The sequence below is a fragment of the Jaculus jaculus genome, chromosome X (genome assembly GCF_020740685.1).
Source record: "Jaculus jaculus isolate mJacJac1 chromosome X, mJacJac1.mat.Y.cur, whole genome shotgun sequence".
In the NCBI taxonomy this organism is placed as follows: domain Eukaryota; kingdom Metazoa; phylum Chordata; class Mammalia; order Rodentia; family Dipodidae; genus Jaculus; species Jaculus jaculus.
This window is the reverse complement of record NC_059125.1, coordinates 68992166-69012965: the sequence shown is the minus strand read 5'-3', so window position 1 is coordinate 69012965 and position 20800 is coordinate 68992166. Positions and strand designations below refer to the sequence as shown.

General features: G+C 36.6%; 1 protein-coding gene across 6 annotated transcripts in view; it reads left to right on the top strand.

Annotated features, from left to right (window-relative positions):
• The window catches only part of Atrx (ATRX chromatin remodeler), a 249302-nt gene that overhangs the window by 90221 nt on the left and 138281 nt on the right, over window positions 1-20800 (top strand). For 4 of the 6 annotated variants that reach the window (XM_045140174.1, XM_004666979.2, XM_004666978.2 and 1 more), the window contains 4 exons: window positions 5765-5874; window positions 8448-8515; window positions 8779-11807; window positions 18781-18853. In XM_045140174.1, coding sequence (XP_044996109.1) covers window positions 5765-5874; window positions 8448-8515; window positions 8779-11807; window positions 18781-18853 — 3280 coding nt within the window. The remainder of the gene's footprint in view (window positions 1-5764; window positions 5875-8447; window positions 8516-8778; window positions 11808-18780; window positions 18854-20800) is intronic. The other 2 variants (XM_045140173.1, XM_045140171.1) reach the window with 1 other exon arrangement.

Below are 20800 nucleotides of genomic sequence, written 5' to 3'. Positions count from 1 at the left end.
TTCTCTTATTCCCACCCCACAGGTAATGCTTACCTTAAAGTTTTATGCATGTGTATATGTAATGCATGGTTGTCTATATTTATGATAGATATACATACTAAAAACATTTACTTTTCATTTTAACAATATAAAAATAGTATGTGGTATATATACTTTGGGGGCATTGCTCATTTAAAATTGTGTCAGGAATTTATGTAAGTAAATGTACATTTAGTTTTATTTTTAACAGTATGAGTAAACTACTTTCTAAATAAGAGTAGTTTTAATTTTCTCAGTAATACTGGAATCAATATTCTCATAAGATTCCTTTTACACATATGGCAAAAATTATTCAAAGGACTGCCTAGTTTTGTAAAAATATTTTTGAGTCGAGGGTGGTGGCACATGCCTTTAAGCACTCGGGAGGCAGAGGTAAGAGGATTGCTGTGAGTTAGAGGGCACCCTGAGACTACAGAGTGAATTCTAGGTCAGTTTGGGCTAGAGTGAGACCCTACCTCGAAAATCCAAAAAAGAAAAAAAACCCAAAAAACAAAAACATTTTTTTTGAGTGACATATACACAAAAGCATACAATGTGGAAGGAATAGTATTTAACACTGAATGGATGTTCAAGTTGTAGCTTTTTAAAAATTATTTTTAAGATTTTTTGGTTCAATTTTAAAATTTATTTATTTGAAAGCGACAGAGAGAGAAAGAGGCAGACACAGAGAGAGAAAAAATGGGTGCGCCAGGGCCTTTAGCCACTACAAACAAACTCCAGATGCTGTGCGCACACTTGTGCATCTGTCTAATGTGGGTCCTGGGGAATCGAGGCTGGAACTGGGGTCTTTAGGCTTCACAGGCAAGGGCCTTAACTGCTAAGCTCTCCAGCACAAAATTGTAGCTTTAATTTTTCTTATTTATCTGAATGAAATAATTATTTAAAATGAAAATATAAGCCAGGCATAGTGGCTCATACCTATAAATCACATGACTTGGGAGGCTGAGGTAGGAGGATTGTTAGGAATTTGAGGCCAGCCTGGGTTATACAGTGAGTTCCAAGTCAGCTTGGGCTAGAGTGAGACCCTGCCTCAACAAGAAAAGCAAAGCAAAGGAAAAAAACCACATTGTATATTTGTTTCTGCTAATCACAAATAACAGACAATATGAGTATCCAAGGTTAAAACAACTAGTTAGGCTGGGCGTGGCAGTGGTCCCAATATTTGGGAGCAAAGATAGGATCATTCTGAATTCTAGATGAGCCTGGGACTACCAACTGAGTTCCAGGTCAGCCTGGGATAGAGTATGACCCTACTTGGGTAAGAAAAAAAAATGGTGAGAATTTTTTATGTTGTTTTCTCTTTGGGGGTAGAGACAGTCTCAGTTTGCTCGCTCGCTCGCTTGCTTCTTTCTTTCTTCCTTTCTATTTATTTATTTGACAGAGAATGGGGGGAGAGGGAGGGAGAGGGAGAGAGAGAGAGAGAGAGAGAGACAGAGACAGACAGACAGACACACTGAGTGCGCCAGGGCCTCTAGCCACTGCAGACGAACTCAAGATGCTTGTGCCCCCTTGTACATCTGGCTAACGTGAGTCCTGGAGAAATGAACCTGGGTCCTTTGGCTTTGCAGGCAAACGTCTAAGTTGCTAAGCCATACCTCTAGCCCCCAGTTTGTTCCTTTTCATTTGTGAATGCAGACATTTTCATTAGTCTCTCTAAAGGATGAGGAATTTATGTGATCTGAAGAGAAACCAGAGTATCACATTAATTTCCTTTGGAATATAGTCTACCATGTTATATGGATTAAGGTCTTGGATACACATAAGGATCATATGTAAAAATTGCCTTAAGATTTCAGTTCAGTGCTTAGAGGTAGATTGTCTAACCCTCCCCCCCGCAAACCCTTTTTGGATGTAGGCTCTCACTGTAGCACAGGGTATCCTAGAACTCTTTCTGTAGTCCCATGCTGGCCTCAAACTCACATAGATCCCCCTACCTCTGTCTCCTGAGTGCTGGGATTAAAGATGTGCATCCGGCTTTTCACTTTTTCTTCAGACACAGTGTCTGTCATCATGAAACTCAGGCTGGACTTGTTCTCCTGGGCTCAACTGATCCTCCTACCTCAGCCTCCTGAGTATTTGGGACTGCAGGCATATGTCTGTGGTTTTTTTTTTTTTTAAAAGATTCTTTTGATGATTGTTTTGTTTATCTCAGGTTGAGAAGAATAGCCTTGGCATAACCAGGGATAACTGTGAGGCAGGAGAGGTTTCTTTCTTTCTTTCTTTCTTTCTTTCTTTCTTTCTTTCTTTCTTTCTTTCTTTCTTTCTTTCTTTCTTTCTTTCTTTCACCAGTGTGCAAAAGGGATTTAATAAATTACTGTATTAGCAGAACACTTAACAATAATACATTTAAGCCTGAACTTTGCTCTTTTTTTTTTAATGAGGAAATAAAACTTTACTACCTTTTCTTCCTCAAATATAAAATCAACACAGATCTATAATCTCAGCACTCAGGAAGAAAAAATTGGAACATCAGGTTACATAGAGATTTTAAGACCAGCCTGGGATATATGAGATCTTGTCTCAATAAACAAATAAATGCATAAAATAAAACCAACAATCATATGAGTTCCATCACTAGAGACGTAATTCAACCTCTATGATATTAACATACCATATTAACGGAAGGAGGAAATAGAATTAATAAACTACTAATTGGTGAAAGTTATTTTAGGATTTTTTTTAATTTTTAAATTTTTATTAACATTTTCCATGATTATAAAAAAAATATCCCATGGTAATTCCCTCCCTCCCCACCCCCACACTTTCCCCTTTGAAATCCCATTCTCCATCATATTACCTCCCCATTACAATCATTGTACTTACATATATACGATATCAACCTATTAAGTATCCTCTTCCCTTCCTTTCTCTTCCCTTTATGTCTCCTTTTTAAGTTACTGGCTTCTGCTACCAAGTATTTTCCTTCTCAGGCAGAAGCCCAATCATCTGTAGCTAGGATCCACATATGAGAGAGAACATGTGGTGCTTGGCTTTCTGGGCCTGGATTACCTTACTTTGTATAATACTTTCCAGGTCCATCCATTTTTCTGCAAATTTCATAATTGCATTTTTCTTTACCGCTGAGTAGAACTCCATTGTATAAATGTGCCACATCTTCATTATCCACTCATCAGTTGAGGGATATCTAGGCTGGTTCCATTTCCCAGCTATTATAAATTGAGCAGCAATAAACACGGTAGAGCACGTACTTCTAAGGAAATGAGATGAGTCCTTAGGATATATGCCTAGGAGTGCTATAGCTGGGTCATATGGTAGATCCATCTTTAGCTGTTTTAGGAACCTCCACACTGTTTTCCACAATGGCTGGACCAGATTGCATTCCCACCAGCAGTGCAGAAGGGTTCCTCTTTTTCCACATCCCCGCCAACATTTATGATCATTTGTTTTCATGATGGTGGCCAATCTGATAGGAGTGAGATGGAATGTCAATGTAGTTTTAATCTGCATTTCCCTGATGACAGTGACGTAGAACATTTTTTTAGATGCTTATATGCCATTCGTATTTCTTCCCTTTGAGAATGCTCTATTTAGCGCCATAGCCCATTTTTTGATTGGCTTGTTTGATTCCTTATTATTTAACTTTTTGAGTTCTTTGTATATCCTAGATATTAATCCTCTATCAGATATATAGCTGGCGAAGATTTTTTACCATTCTGTAGGTTGCCTCTTTGCTTTTTTCACTGTGTCCTTTGCGGTGCAAAATCTTTGTAATTTCATGAGGTCCGAGTGATTAATCTGTGGTTTTATTGCCTGAGCAATTGGGGTTGTATTCAGAAAGTCTTTGCCAAGACCAATATGTTGAAGGGTTTCCCCTACTTTTTCCTCTAGCAGTTTCAGAGTTTCCAGTCTGATGTTAAGGTCTTTAATCCATTTGGACTTAATTCTTGTGCATGGTGAGAGAGAAGAATCTATTTTCATCCTTCTGCAGATATATATCCAGTTTTCAAAACACCATTTGCTGAAGAGGCTGTCTCTTCTCCAATGAATATTTTTGGCTTTTTTTTTTTTTATCGAATATCAGGTGGCTATAGCTACTTGGGCTTACATCTGGGTCCTCTATTCTGTTCCACTGATCTACATGTCTGTTTTTGTGCCAGTACCATGCTGTTTTTGTTACTATGGCTCTATAGTATAGGTTAAAATCAGGTATGGTGATACCACCGGCCTTATTTTTGTTGCCCAGTATTATTTTAGATATTCGAGGTTTTTTGTGATTCCAAATGAATTTTTGGATTGTTTTTTCTATTTCCATGAAGAAAGCCTTTGGAATTTTGATAGGGATTGCATTAAATGTGTAGATTGCTTTAGGTAAGATTGCCATTTTCACAATATTGATTCTTCCAATCCAGGAACAAGGGATGTTTCTCCACTTTCTAGTGTCTTCTGCAATTTCTCGCATGAGTGTTTTAAAGTTCTCATTGTAGAGATTCTTTACTTCCTTGGTTAGGTTTATTCCAAGGTACTTTATTTATTTATTTATTTTTTTGCTGCAATTGTGAATGGGTGGGATTCTCTGATTTCATCCTCTGTGTGTTTGTTGTTAGCATATATGAAGGCTACTGATTTCTGTGTATTTATTTTATATCCTGCTACATGGCTGTAGGTTTTGATCAGCTCTTACAGTTTTCTAGTAGAGTCTTTAGGGTCCTTTATGTATAGCAGGAGAGGTTTCTTCATCCTTTCATGAGTTATCTTCAATCTGTTTTCCTGTAGATAGTACAGCATGAAGTGTTTTGGCCATTTTCTCAGAAATTTTAATGTTTGCTGCTATATAGGTACCCTTGCAATGTCACACTTGCACATTGTAGATCATAGAGTAGATAGTCACATAAACATAGAAGGAAGGTAAATGTAGATTAATGATACTGTCAATCTTAGGATAGATATTTATAATACAAAAATTGTCCATTTTTTATGTACTGTATTGACAGGATCTGTACAGAGTTGCATTTTAAGAATAAAAACCTTTGAGGTAGGAGTGGTGGCTCATGCTTGTAAACCTAGTACTTGGAAGGTTAAGGTAGGAGAATTGCTGTGAGTTTGAGACAAGTTCAGGCTAAAGATTGAATTCCAGGTCAGCCCAGACTAGAGTGAGACCCTGCATCAAATAACGTCCCCCCCCCCCGAAGAAAAAAACTCAAAATTCATTTATGGCATGCCTAACTCAAGTAGAGGATTAAAAAAGAACCTGTTCCAAATGGCACTTAATTTCTCATTTCCCAGGAACTGATACTGAATTTATTTGCAAAGCAATAGCAAAATGAAAAGAGCTGGGTGTGGTGACACATGACTGTAATTCCAGCATTGGTGGAACTGAGGCAGGAGGATTGTTGTGAGTTTGAAACCAGCATGGGATACATTGCAAGTAGAAGCTAACAAGGGCTACAGCAAGAACCTGTTTGAGAAAACAAACAGTGAGCTTTTGAACTTTAGCTTTAGAAGTTCTTTATGATGTCTCTAAGTTGTAGTAGATGGGGCCTTACATTTGTTAAGGAAAGCAGTTACCATTTGTGTTATCACATTTGCCAGGTTTGTCATGGTCTTTTTAAAAAGTCAAAATGTATCATTTTAATTTGTGTCCAAGATGTCATTTTCTCATGGATTATAAGCTATTTAATTTCTAATAATATGGTTGACAAAACGCTAAGGTTAATATCTTTTTGTCTCTGTAAATGTGTGAATAATGATTACTCCTTTCTCCTAGAAGATGGGCTTCATGGGATCGTGAGCTGTACAGCTTGTGGACAACAGGTCAATCATTTTCAAAAAGATTCCATTTATAGACACCCTTCATTGAAAGTCCTTATTTGTAAGGTATGTAATGTTCTGTTCTTGGAAGGCTCAAATTGTATGAAGAAGACAAATGTATAAAAATGCCCTATAAGTACCATTGTATGAGAGGATGAAGAGACTGTAGGCAGTGCAGGAAGCCTGTGTGATTACAGCTCAGGTTGGAAAGCTTTCTGGTAGAGAAGGTATAAGCTGATAATCTGAGATATGAATAAGAATTAACCTGATTAAGTGGTACTGGTTCTGCAGGTTCTAAGCAGAGGGGACATGGTGTCCTGAAATTGGGCAGTGTAGGAGAGAGCCTTGATGTGTTTCAAAATCTGAAGCTGCTTCTCTATATCTCCATGTGGAATAAGCCTTAATGTAACTTAATAATAACATTTAAATGTTTCATATATGTTGATTATAGTATTTTTTGTTTGTTTTTCGAGGTAGGGTCTCCTTCTAGCTCAGGCTGACCTGGATGGAATTCACTATGTAGTCTCAGGGTGGCCTTGAACTCATGGTGATCCTCCTACCTCTGCCTCCGAGTGCTGGGATTAAAGGCATTTGGGATTAAAAGGCCATCCCACCCTTTATTTTTTTTTCTATTTATTTATTTGCAAGCAGAGAGAAAGAGACAGAGAAGAGAGACAGACAGAGAATGGGCATGCCAGGGACTATAGCTACCACAAACTAACTCCAGAAGCATGCACCACTTTGTGCATCTGGCTGACGTGGAGACTTGGGAATCAAACCAGAGTCCTTAGGCTTTGCAGGGAAGCGTATTAACCTCTAAGCCATCTTTCTCTCCAGCCCTGTGTTGATTATAGTTTTAATAGTTTGTGCACATCTGTATTTTATTACTAATATCCTGGATTTAATTTAAAATACCTTTGGTATTAAAACTATGGGCTCTCTGGCTAATGTTGGGCTAAGGTCAATTCTGTTAGCTTCTTTCCCAATAAAAAGCCACTTTTGAAATGCAGAGGCAGGTCCTATTTTCCTTGGCATTTTAGGCCTAAGTCTTTTCTTGCATGGAATTTTGCTAGATTCTGACCAGTGCAGTTTCTAAACTTTTTTTGTGTGCCATAGCAATTTGTTTTCCTTGTTTCCTTGAATTCAGTTCTCCAGAGGCTTATCGTGGGCACATTTTATCATGTCTAGTTAAGTTTTGACAGCCAAATCTTGTATTACTGGATTCACTGTCTTTTCCTATGTATGTGATTACTTTTTTCCATTTGCCTGTGTGCCTAGTCTATTTCAATAATTAACATGGAATCTTCCCTTTTCCCAGTCTTACTGGGAAGGAATTTTAAGTCAGCAAAACATGAATTTGAATAGCTTCTTTGCTTCTAATTAGTTGCATTAGATAATAGGTACTATTTACATATTAATGAATTTTAGCCTTCTCCATCATAATTTCTCCTACCTTGAATGGTAGATATGTTGTGGTTTAAAGATAGTGTAGACTAACTGTTTAGCTGTACACACAGTAGCAGTTAATATATGTTGACTGTCAAAATTATATAGCAACAACATCTGGTACATTTTTATGTCAAACTTTAGTAGCTAGTAGTATGAGATCACAAATTTGCATTACCTAATAAAATGTTTTATATACTTTTTAAATTTTTATTTATTTATTTGAGAGCGACAGACAGAAAAAGAGGCAGATAGAGAGAGAGAGAATGGGCATACTAGGGCCTCCAGCCACTGCAAATGAACTCCAGACGTGTGTACCCCCTTGTGCATCTGGCTAACATGGGTCCTGGGGAATCCAGCCTTGAACCAGGGACCTTAGGTTTCAGAGTCAAGTGCTTAACTGCTAAGCCATCTCTCTAGCCCTGTTTTTATATACTTCTAAAGAAACTTTTGCATATTTTTTCTTTTTTATTTTTTGGTTTTTCGAGGTAGGGTCTCATTCTGGTTCAGGCTGACCTGGAATTAACTATGTTGTCTCAGGGTGGCCTTGAACTCCTACCTCTGTCTCCCAGGTACTGGGATTAAAGGTGTGCCACACCACACCCAGCTAATACTTATTTTTTTTTTTTAGATACAGAGTCTCAGGTAGCCCAGGCTGACCTTGAAATTATATAATGATAGTGGTGTTTCTGATAAGGGAAATTTATCTCAATGAATCAATTTATTGAGCTATGTCTATGTTTGAAGAGAATATTAATCTTTGTTAGTATAGTTTTTTAAATTTTATTTATTTATTTGAGGGAGGAGGTAGGGAGGGGGAGAGAGAGAGAGAGAGGGAGGGAGGGAGGGAGGGAGGGAGGGAGGGATTGAGAGAGAGAGAGAGAGAGAGAGAGAGAGGGAGAATGAGAATGAGAATATTGGCATGCCAGGACCTCCAGTCATTGCCAATGAACTCCAGACACATGTGTCACCTTGTGCATCTGGCTTTCGTGGGTCCTGGGGAATTGGACCTGGGCTTTTAAGCTTCTCAGGCAAGCACCTCAACCACTAAGCCATTTCTGCAGTTGGAGTGTTGTTTTAACTAAACCATGTATGCTTCTTTTATTTTCTTTAATGACTTAGAAATAGAGTTTGTCTTTTGTGAATGGTATATATTTTGAATAAAATTTCATCTATTCCCTTTCTTTCAATAGAATTGCTTTAAGTATTACATGAGTGATGATATTAGTCGTGACTCAGATGGAATGGATGAACAATGTAGGTAGGTTATAAGTCAAACTTATCTAACATTTAATATTATCTAATCTTTTGATAATTCTGTCTTTTTTTTATTAGATCCATCTTTAGTAGTATTTTCATTGGTGCCTTTAGTTGATGGCTGCCTTTGTCCATAAATCCTTATCCTAAGCAGATGTTCTAAATTACTATTAGAATTACTACCATGAAAAATTAAATTCCTTTCATAACCAAGAGGTTAAATTTAGTTTTATTGGGAATAATATTTTAATCCTTAAACCATTTCAGATGGTGTGCAGAAGGTGGAAACTTGATTTGTTGCGACTTTTGCCATAATGCCTTCTGTAAGAAATGCATCCTGCGCAACCTTGGTCGAAAGGAGTTATCTGCAATATTGGATGAAAACAATCAGTGGTATTGCTACATTTGTCACCCAGAGCCTCTATTGGACTTGGTTACTGCATGTAACAGCGTATTTGAGAATTTAGAACAGTTGTTACAGCAAAATAAGAAGAAGATAAAAATTGATAATGAAAAGAGTAATAAAGTGTGTGATCATACATCCAAATTTTTTCCAAAGAAGAACAGTTCCACTTGTAATGGAGAAGATAAAAAATTAGATGATACATGTTCTGGTTCTATAACCTACTCTTATACAGCACTAATTGTGCCCAAAGAGATGATTAAGAAGGCAAAAAAGCTGATTGAGACCACTGCCAACATGAACTCCAGTTATATTAAATTTTTGAAGCAAATAGCAGAAAATTCAGACGTCACTTCTGCTATAAAATTCCGTCAACTTAAGGCTTTTAAATCTGTTTTGGCTGATATTAAGAAGGCTCATCTTGCATTAGAAGAAGATTTGAATTTGGAGATACGAGCTTTGGATGCTGTGCACAAAGAGAAAAATACCAAAGAGCATAAAATTACAGATGCTAAGTCTGAAACAAAAGTACGAAAGGGGGATAAAATCTGTACTGTGGAAAAGAAAGAATATTTAAAGTTAGAAGCTAAGCCATCAAGAAAACGGACAGATAGTGAACACATAGATCAGAGTGTCCCTACAGAGGATCAAAAAGCAAATAAAAATCCTAGTGCTGAACATAGGAAACTGGATAGTAAAGAACATCAGTATGAACCTGCTAACACTTCAGAAGATTTAGACATGGATATTGTGTCTGTTCCTTCCTCAGTTCCAGAAGATATTTTTGGGAATCTTGAGACTGCTATGGAAGTTCAAAGTTCAGCTGATTATCAAGGAAATGGCCACAGTGGGACAGAGCAAGAACTGGAGCGTTCATCTGCAAAATTAAATATCCCTTGCAAAGACAGCCGAGGAGGTATTAAGTCAAAACTTACTGCTAAAGTAAGAAAAGAATTATTTGTTAAACTCACCCCTGTTTCCCTTTGTAATTCCCCAATTAAAAGTGCTGATTGTCAGGAAGTTCCACAAGAGAAAGATGGCTCTAAAAATTCTGGTATGAACAAGTCAGAGAAATGTGGACCTGGACAGGAAAATAGTGATAATGAGCATTTGCTTGAAAACGATGTCCCATTACTTTCAGAAGAATCTGATCTCCGAAGATCCCCACGTGTAAAGACTACCCCCTTGAGGCGACAGGCAGAAACTAACCCTACAACATCAAATTCAGAAGAAGAAAGTAATGAAACAGGTAAAATAAGAAAAAAGGATAAGCGAAATTCTTGTGACAGTACTCTAGGTAATCCTAAGCCTAATAAATTGCCAAAATCGAAGAAACCAGAGATTGTAGATCAAAATTCAGAGTCTGATGAAATGCTAGCTGCTCTCAAAGGGGTAAACCAGGTAAATCAAGGCTCTTCTTCAGATACTGACATTAATGACACTCATATAAACCATGAGACATATGATTTAAAGACTCCAACAGGGAAAGATGAAAAAGGAAAAAGGAAACGGAAAAATTCTACTTCTGGCTCAGATTTTGATAGTAAAGAAGGAAAATTGATTAAAAGCTCTATAATCTCTAAAAAGAAGCGTCAAAACTCAGAGTCTTCTAATTATGACTCAGAATTAGAAAAAGAGATAAAAAGCATGAGTAAAATTGGGGCTAACAAAGCAAACAGACACAGAGTTTCAGATAAAAAGAACTCTGACTCATCTGAAGATGAAAAGGTTAGCACAAAAGGAGTGGGTAATCAAGATCAAGAAAGTTTGAAGACTGCACCGGAAGGGTGTTCTGATGCTGAAAGGAAACAAGTGAGAGAGTCTCTCTCTCCAGTAGATTTTATAGTTGAGAATGATAAGAGTGGGGTGGAACGGAGAGAGAGACTTTCCAAGAGGCAACAGCTCAATGCTTCCTCTGTTGTTGCTGAGAAGACTTCTGGGAGAGGGGAGAATATAAATTCTCCTGAAGACAAAAGAGTTGCTAAATCTAAAGAAAAGAGTAAGCACCTGAAAACCAAAACATGTAAAAAAGGTGGCTTATCTGATGCTAACGGTGAGTCCTCAAAGAAAGAGCAGAGTGATGAATCTTCTGAAGATGAGAAAAAGCAGATCATAAAGGAAACTGAAGACAGGGAAAAAATTACAGACTTGAGTACAGAAGGGAAGATGGAGCCACAATATGAGTCTTCATCTGATGGCACTGAGAAGTTACTTGATGGAGAAGAAATTGTTCATTTTCCTGAAGGCATAGAACAAAGTAAGAATGAAACAATGGATGGAGAAAAGAAAGATATAAGAGTAAAAGATAAAGTATCTACAAGGAAAAATGAATTATTTGATAATGTTGATAATTTGACAGGAAAAGGAGATAGTTGTGACTCTTCAGAAGATAAAAAGAGTAAGAATAGAACATACAGTAGAGAAAAGAAAAAATGTAACTCATCTGAAAAGAGTTCAAGGAAGAGACAGGAATGTTCATCATCTGATACTGAGAAATATTCCTTGAAGGAAGATGGTTTTGACTCTTCTGATAAGAGATTGAAAAGAATTGAATTGAGAGAAAGAAGAAATCTAAATTCAAAGAGAAATACTAAGCAGATACAAAATGGTTCATCATCATCTGATACTGAGGAAAGTTCTGAAGATAACAAAAAGCAGAATAAACAAGGAACTTCAGCTAAAAAGAAGGCAAGCTGTACCAAGGAGAAAAAGAGAAACTCCCTAAGAACAAGCACGAATAAAAGGAAGCAAGCCGACATTTCTTCTTCATCTTCTGATATAGGAGATGATGATCAGAATTCTGTAGGCGAAGGGAGCAGTGATGAGCAGAAAATAATGCCTGTGACTGAAAATTTAGTGCTGTCTTCGCATACTGGATTTTGTCAATCTTCAGGTATGCAAGAATAAATTAACACTTTATATTCCTTCCCCCTTGAATAATCATGTTGTTTAATTTTCCTTGAAGCCAAATCCAGGATTACTGTTGAGGAAAAGTCCACTTAAAATTAATTTGGCACTTACTATAAAGCCTTTTTCCATTTATTTTTATGCCATCACTGGAAGATATTAGTATTATTAGTGTTCTGTGTCAGGAATACCATATTTTTTTGAGTAAAGAACAACATTACTTTGCCAACATTTAATGGTTTAGTCTAGATTAATGGGCAGTAGTTATGAAAGAAAGTCAAGTTGGTGCCAGTAGTTCAGTAGGCATTTATTCATGTATTGTAGATGAATGCTTGATCTTAGTATTAAGGCTTGGTGTGTGAAAATTTTAGTTGCTGTGCAATGCATACAACATTTAAAATCGGAACACATATTGTATCCCATGAAATTCATTGAAATTATTCGGGGGGAGGGGTTCAAGGTAGGGCCACTCTAGCCCAAGCAGACATGGAATTCACTATGTAGTCTCAGGGTGACCTTGAACTCACAGTGATCCACCTACCTCTGCCTCCTCAATGTTGGGATTAAAATTGTGAACTATCATACCACCACACCTGGCTATTTCATTTTTCTTCTTCTCCTTCTCCTTCTTCCTTTGTTTTAATAAAAAAACAAGGTCTTGTATAGCCAAAGTCTTCTTAGCTAATTGAGAGCCTGAGGCAGCCAGCCTCCACAACATAGTGAAACACCATCTCAGGAAAGGAAGTAGAAAAGAGAGAATGCTAGAGTGGAAGGTCAGAGACAAAGCTCAGTGGAAAAATTGCTTGCCTACCATGCTTGGCATGGGTTTGAGAACCAGTGTCATAAGAAAACTAAACATCTGTTGGGTGTGGTAGCTCATGTTTACAATCCCAATACTCAGAGGTTGAGGCAAAACGAGTAGGAATTCCAAGCCAGCCATACTACATGTTCCTTGAAAGTTGCTGACTAGATAGGGTTAATTTAGACTGTCTTAACAACAACAAAAAAAAAATCAAAAGGAATACAGCTGGGCGGTGTGGTGGCACGTGCCTTTAATCTCAGCACTCTGGAGGCAGAGGTAGGAGGATCGCCATGAGTTCGAGGCCACCCTGGGGCTACACAGTGAATTCCAGGTCAGCCTAGGCTAGAGTGAGACTCTACCTTGAAAAACCAACAACAACAACAAAAAAATAGGAATACAAGTATTTCAATGAGGCATTTAGCTGAAATACTATTAGGGTAATTTTTGTCTTCCTGTATTTAGCATTTCTTTTTTATCTGACAGTTTCATACTTACATGTTACATTTTGATCATACATACTTCACTGATCCTTCTTTATCCCCTTGTGTCTCATTGTATGTCTCATTTCTTCCTAGTAGCTGTGCCACAGAAGAGAATGACTCTCTCCTACATAGAAAACTTTTAACTGTCATTAGTTCATTAGGAAGGGGAGTGGTCTCCCAAGTCCTTCACCAACTATAACATAATGTTGATTGGCCCCATCTGGTACAGGTCTGTCCTGAATCTGTCTACCCATCCACAGTTCTGGTGCTCAAATCTGGTGCCTCATACATATGAGGCACTGAGTAACCTCCCAGCCCAGTGCCTATATTCTATATAGATAATTTTCTTCCATTTGCCCCTTTTATTTTATTAGGAAAAATTATAAAAAAAGAAATAAAAGAAGAAAATATATGAGAATCTCAGATCCTCCTTCATTCAGTTTCTCCCAGTGGTGATAACTTCTGTAACTATAGTATAATACCAAAACCTAAAAATAAAAAAGAATATTTATTTATTTCATTTATACAGCCACAGTAGTATTGCTGGGAATCCCAGGCTGGCCTCAAGGTCATGATTTTTCTTGCTTCTGAGCCTGAATGCTGAGATTATTAACATGTGCTTACCTGCCTGGTGAGAGAGAGAGAAAGAGGGAGGGAGGGAATATGAATATGTGTGTGTGTGTGTGTGTGTGTGTGTATATATATATATATACACACACACATACATACATACATACATACACACTCATATATATGTATGTATGTGTGTGTGTGTGTATATATATATATATATATATATATATATATATATATATATATATATATATACACATACACACACACACATACACACACATAAATACACACACATACACATATATATTTTGAGGTAGGGTCTTGCTCTTGCCTAGGCTGACATGGAATTCACTATGTATTCTCAGGGTGGGCTTGAATGCTCAGCAATCCTCTCCCTCTGCTTCCCAAGTGCTGGGATTAAAGGCATCTGCCACCACACCCAGTTCATGTGCACTATTCTTTTTTAAAAATATATTTTATTTATTTATTTGAGATAGAGAGTGGGCATGCCAGGGCTTCCAGCCAGTGCAGATGAACTCCAGAGAGAGAGAAAGAGACAGAGAAAGAAAGAGAGATAGAGAGAATGGGAATGGGTGCACTAGGGCCTCCAATCACTGCAAACGAACTCCAGATGCATGTGTCCCCTTGTGCATCTGGCTAACATGGGCCCTGGAGTGTTGAACCAGGATCCTTTGGCTTTGCAGGCAAATGCCTTAACCACTAAGCCATCTATCTCTTCAGCCCTTGAGTGCAGTACTCTTATTTATTTGTGTCTACATGTAGATCAATGCAATTTTGTCTTGTGTCGTTTTGTATAAACTTGATTACAACAAACATACCAAAATATTCCCTTATCTTCACATGTTTCTACTCTGGATTTAGCTTTTCTTCTTCTTCTTTTTTTTTTAAACTGAACACATGGAGAAATTTTATTATAATGAGGATCTATATCATAAAAGCTTAATTTTGTCAGAAATTATAAAATCACAGAACATGAAGAAAGAAAAAAGTATATATAAAAGTTTTTTTTTAAAAAAAATCTTTTTTTTTAATTTTAAATTTTTATTAACATTTTCCATGATTATAAAATATATCCCATGGTAATTCCCTCCCCCCCACCCCCACACTTTCCCATTTGAAATTCAATTCTCCATCATATTACCTCCCCATTACAATCATTGTAATTACATATATACAATATCATCCTATTAAGTATCCTCCTCCCTTCCTTTCTCTACCCTTTATGTCTCCTTTTTAACTTACTGGCCTCTGTTACTAAGTATTTTCATTCTCACGCAGAAGCCCAGTCATCTGTAGCTAGGATCCACATATGAGAGAGAACATGTGGCGCTTGGCTTTCTGGGTCTGGGTTACCTCACTTACTATAATACTTTCCAGGTCCATCCATTTTTCTGCAAATTTCATAATTGCATTTTTCTTTACCACTGAGTAGAACTCCATTGTATAAATGTGCCACATCTTCATTATCCACTCATCTGTTGAGGGACATCTAGGCTGGTTCCATTTCCCAGCTATTATAAATTGAGCAGCAATAAACATGGTGGAGCATGTATTTCTAAGGAAATGAGATGAGTCCTTTGGATATATGCCTAGGAGTGCTATAGCTGGGTCATATGGTAGATCAATCTCTAGCTATTTTAGGAACCTCCACACTGTTTTCCACAATGGCTGGACCAGATTGCATTCCCACCAGCAGTGCAGAAGGGTTCCTCTTTTTCCACATCCCCGCCAACATTTATGATCATTTGTTTTCATGATGGTGGCCAATCTGACAGGAGTGAGATGGAATCTCAATGTAGTTTTAATCTGCATTTCCCTGATGACTAGTGACGTGGAACATTTTTTTAGATGCTTATATGCCATTTGTATTTCTTCCTTTGAGAACTCTCTATTTTGCTCCATAGCCCATTTTTTGATTGGCTTGTTTGATTCCTTATTATTTAACTTTTTGAGTTCTTTGTATATCCTAGATATTAATCCTCTATCAGATATATAGCTGGCGAAGATTTTTTCCCATTCTGTAGGTTGCCTCTTTGCTTTTTTCACAGTGTCCTTTGCGGTGCAAAATCTTTGTAATTTCATGAGGTCCCCGTGGTTAATCTGTGGTTTTATTGCCTGAGCAATTGGGGTTGTATTCAGAACGTCTTTGCCAAGACCAATATGTTGAAGGGTTTCCCCTACTTTTTCCTCTAGCAGTTTCAGAGTTTCCGGTCTGATGTTAAGGTCTTTAATCCATTTGGACTTAATTCTTGTGCATGGCGAGAGAGAAGAATCTATTTTCATCCTTCTGCAGATATATATCCAGTTTTCAAAACACCATTTGCTGAAGAGGCTGTCTCTTCTCCAATGAGTATTTTTGGCATTTTTATCGAATATCAGGTGGCTATAGCTACTTGGGCTCACATCTGGGTCCTCTATTCTGTTCCACTGATCTACATGTCTGTTTTTGTGCCAGTACCATGCTGTTTTTGTAGCAAGAAAGGCTATAGAGCATACACAAAATCATGGAAACTAAATAGTACACTACTAAATGATGAATGGGTCAATGAAGAAATCAAAAAGGAAATCAAAAAATTTATAGAGACAAATGATAATGAGAACACCACATATCAAAATCGCTGGGACACAATGAAGGCAGTTCTAAGAGGTAAATTTATAGCCTTGAGTGCCTATATTAAGAAATTAGAAAGGTCGCAAGTAAATGACCTAATGCTTCGCCTTAAAGCCTTGGAAAAAGAACAACAAGGCAAACCAAAAATCAGTAGACGGGAAGAAATAATAAAGATTAGGGCAGAAATTAATGAAATAGAAACAAAAAGAACAATCCAAAGAATTAATGAAACAAAGAGTTGGTTCTTTGAAAGGATAAACAAGATTGATAAACCCTTAGCAAATCTGACCAAAAGAAAGAGAGAAGAGACACAAATTAATAAAATCAGAGATGAACAAGGTAACATCACAACAGATTCCAGAGAAATTCAAAAAATCATAGGGACATACTATAAAAGCATATACTCCACAAAGTATGAAAATCTGAAAGAAATGGATGATTTCCTTGATCTATATAACCTACCTAAATTAAATCAAAATGAGATTAATCCCTTAAATAGACTTATAACAAACATGGAGATCCGAACAGTTATCAATAATCTCCCAACTAAAAATAGCTTTTCTTATTATTAATTCCATTACTAATACCTGACAGCTAGTAATCTGAGTCTATAATTTAATTTTTTTTAGTTTTTTTTTGTTTGTTTTTTTAGGGTAGGGTCTCGCTCTAGCTCAGGCTGACCTATATCTCACTCTGAAGTCATAGGCTGGCCTCAATCTCACGACAGTCCTCCTACGTCTGCGTCCTTAGTGTTGGGATTAACGGTGTGTATCACCATGCCTGGCATTAGATTGGCTTGCTTTTTTAACACATTATAATGCCCTCTATATCTCCCATGCATTTCAGAATTAATGGTGAAAATCAACATGTCACAAGTATGTGTAATATTAACTACAGTTCAAAAGTTCTTGCTTATCTTTTTTGTTATTATTTTTTGTTTATTTTTACTCATTTGAGAGTGACAGCCAGCCAGAGAAAGATATATATGAGAGAGAGAGAGAGAGAGAGACAGAGACAGAGAGAGGGAGAGAGAGGGAGGGAGAAAATGGGTGTACCAGGGCCTCTAGCCACTGCAAACAAACTGCAGATGCATGCGCCCCCTTGTGCATCTGGCTTTCATGGGTCCTGGGGAATCGAGCCTTGAACTGGGGTCCTTACGCTTCACAGGCAAGTGCTTAACTGCTAAGCCATCTCTCCAGCTCCCCTTTTTTCATTTTTTTTTTTTTTTTTGGTTTTTTGAGGTAGGGTGTCACTCTAGCTAAGGCTGACCTGGAATTCATTATGTCATCTCACTGTGGCCTCAAACTCATGGTGATTCTCCTGCCTCTGCCTCCTGAGTGCTGGGATTAAAGACATGTCCCACCACGCCCAGCTCACCTCCATTTTTAAAAAATATTATTATTTTTTTGAGGTAGGGTCTTGCCTGTAGCCCGGGCTGACCTGAAATTAGACCAGTTCGGCCTAGAACTCACAGCAATCCTCCTACCTCAGCCTCCCAAGTGTTGGGATTAATGACGTGCACCACCATGCTCGGCTAAAAGTATTTATTTGCAAGCTGAGAGAGGGAGAGAGGAGAGATGAGAGGAGGAGAGGAGAGGAGAGAGAGAAAGAAAAAGAAAGAAAGAAAGAAAGAAACATGAATGGGCACACCAGGCCCTCTAGCCACTGCAAATGAACTCCAGATTGATGCACTACTTCATGCATCTGACTTTACATGGATAGTGGGGAATTGGACCCAGGTAACTAGGATTTGTAAATGAATACCTTAACCGCTGATCCATTTCTCTAGTCCCTTGTCTTTTGAGGTAAATTTTATGTACAGTGAAATACACATCCTGGTTTTCATATTTTTTTCTCTTTTTGTGTTTCTGGGAATAGGCCTTGTGAATGTTATGCTAGTGCTCTCCCACTGAGCTATAACTTTAGCCATGTCTTTAGATTGTGAATAGCAGAAGAGAAATGAAACTTTGTATAGGGAGATACATTTTAGTGTATTTGAACATGCTTCTGGATAGTTCAAATCATGAATATTGTACAGATTCAAGTGTGTTATTACTTGGCACTAGCAAAATGGTGAAAACAATTTTGTCATTTTTGAAAGGCAGAGGATGAACTGGGCACCTGTTACCTTCATACTTTTAGTAGATGAATACAAAGGCTAGTTCAATAGGAAACCAATGTTAATGATGATGACAGTCAATTACAAAATATTGTTTCTGAAAAGCTGTGCTTTGTGCACTGAGATAGAACTTGGTATATAAGATCCAATGATCATTTTCCTGCTTGTGTTTTGTAAATTTAGTATTATGCTTCTTATAAACATTCATATTACTTATGTTTTAGAATTTCAACAATTTTGTTTATAACTTGCTTATTTACTTGAAAGCTACTAGCTTTCAGTTTTATTTCATGTGGCTTTATTTGTATAGATAATGCAAGCTAATTTTAAGTAAATTTTTCCCCTAAGGAGATGAAGCCTTATCTAAATCAGTGCCTGTCACAGTGGATGATGATGACGACGACAATGATCCTGAGAATAGGTATGATTCCATCTGTAAGGACTTTAAAAAGATTATAACACACCCTAGGCGTGGGCGCAGACAGCAACAACGGAACAACAAGCAGGTTGTAAAAACCAAGAGTGCCTGCTTAAAAAGACTCACTCACAAATCTTCCTGCAAGTTTGAAAGAAAGGCCAGAAAATGAGCTAAAACTCAGAAACCTTATGAGGAAAAAATAGCAGTATTAACACACCTAGCATAGGGTGTGTTATAAATACAGAATTGTCAATTTTATGTTTCCATGTAAACTGTGATTTTTTTTGAGACTTTTTTGACAGGATTTTTTTTTTTTTTATGAAAGTGAATCACAATAAATTGGTGAAAACAGATACCTCTTTATATTTGTCATTCAATAAGTTGGTCCTCTAAAGACCTATTAAGAGGGGGAAAAAGATATTCAGATAATTAAGATTAAGAAATTTCTTTGAAAATAAGTATTGATTCATAAGGCATCTATACTAATATATATTTTAACCATTTTTTCAGGTAAAATGGAAGTAGATAGTGTAGTAGCAGAACTTTAACACTTAAACAATAAGGTTGATGTAACAAGTGAAGCTTATATAGATTTTTTTACCCTAAGAGTGGTTAAGAGGTGGCACACCGATGCCATGGCAGTAAAGAGTCAACAAAGTATGTGAAGACTAGAACCAAGATATCTCTACATATATTTTAAAATATCTGTCTTACAGTATAGTAGTCATAATCTTTAATAAAATGATAGTATGCTATAGTGGATGTAACCTAACACTTCAAATAATTTAGTGATCTCAAGTGACTAACTGTGCCATAGGTTTTTTTTTTTTTTTTTTAAATCTTTAAAGGGGAAATGATGGATGAAATTTTTTTCTGGTTAATTCCAGTACCAAATATAAATGACAGACATAAGATTTTTATTAAAGAGCACTATAGTAAATTCATTCCCTATAGTATGCTCTAGCATTAGGAAAACATCCAAATATATGTAATTGTGTCATAATTTTGTAAGAGATGAACTGAGTAGTAAGTGCTCTGGGATCATCTCTTCAAGCTCCGTTTTACATCTTCCTGATGATGAGAGGTTTCTTTTGTTTCAAAGATCAGTATTCTGCTAGTAAACAGAACATTTTCATTAAATTGAAAGACAGGCTTATTTTACACTTATATTGTAAACCCAAGACATCTGCTTTCCAACATTTTCATTTAAAAATGTATATATAGTTATATTATGGGATAAGGGTAGGGCCCACAATGGAATGACAAACATATGCAATTTGTTCATCAGAGATTTTATAGTATATCACCACTGTCAAATTATGAAAGCATTCAGAATTTGATTCACTTAAAATTTACTAATTCTTGCCTTATATATACTAAGATTTGTTTTCCTATAAGCTATGACTCCTTAAATGTTACTATAATCTTGAAAAAATTCTATCTTAATTTTACTGTGCCAAATTAATTTTCATATTTACTCACTCAGTAAGAATGTTGTTAAGGTTTAGTAATTCTTTTTGTTACAGCTTATAAAATATAAGTCATACTTTCATGTTTTAAATTACCTGATTATGTCTTTCTGTAACTGGCAAGTATTCTACTGGAAAGCATCTTTAATTTCATCTTGTAAATGTGATAAAAAATACAACCTGTTACAGAGTACTTTTGAGAGGAATTGAATTTTATCTTAAGCATGTCTTTATATTCAGTTTAATGTGCTTCAACAAAATATACAATTAATAACTTGTTTAATATACACAATACCAAAGAGGTGTCTATTATGCATGGGTTATCTAATCATGATGGGGACATAACTACCCTTTTGCACTATTTTAGTATAGAGAATGTATTTAGCATATTTGAGTATGCATTAAACAAATTAAAAAATTTTGCAGATCATGATTAAATCTGGCTTTCATTTTCCAATTATATATTTTTGAGTGGGATGTA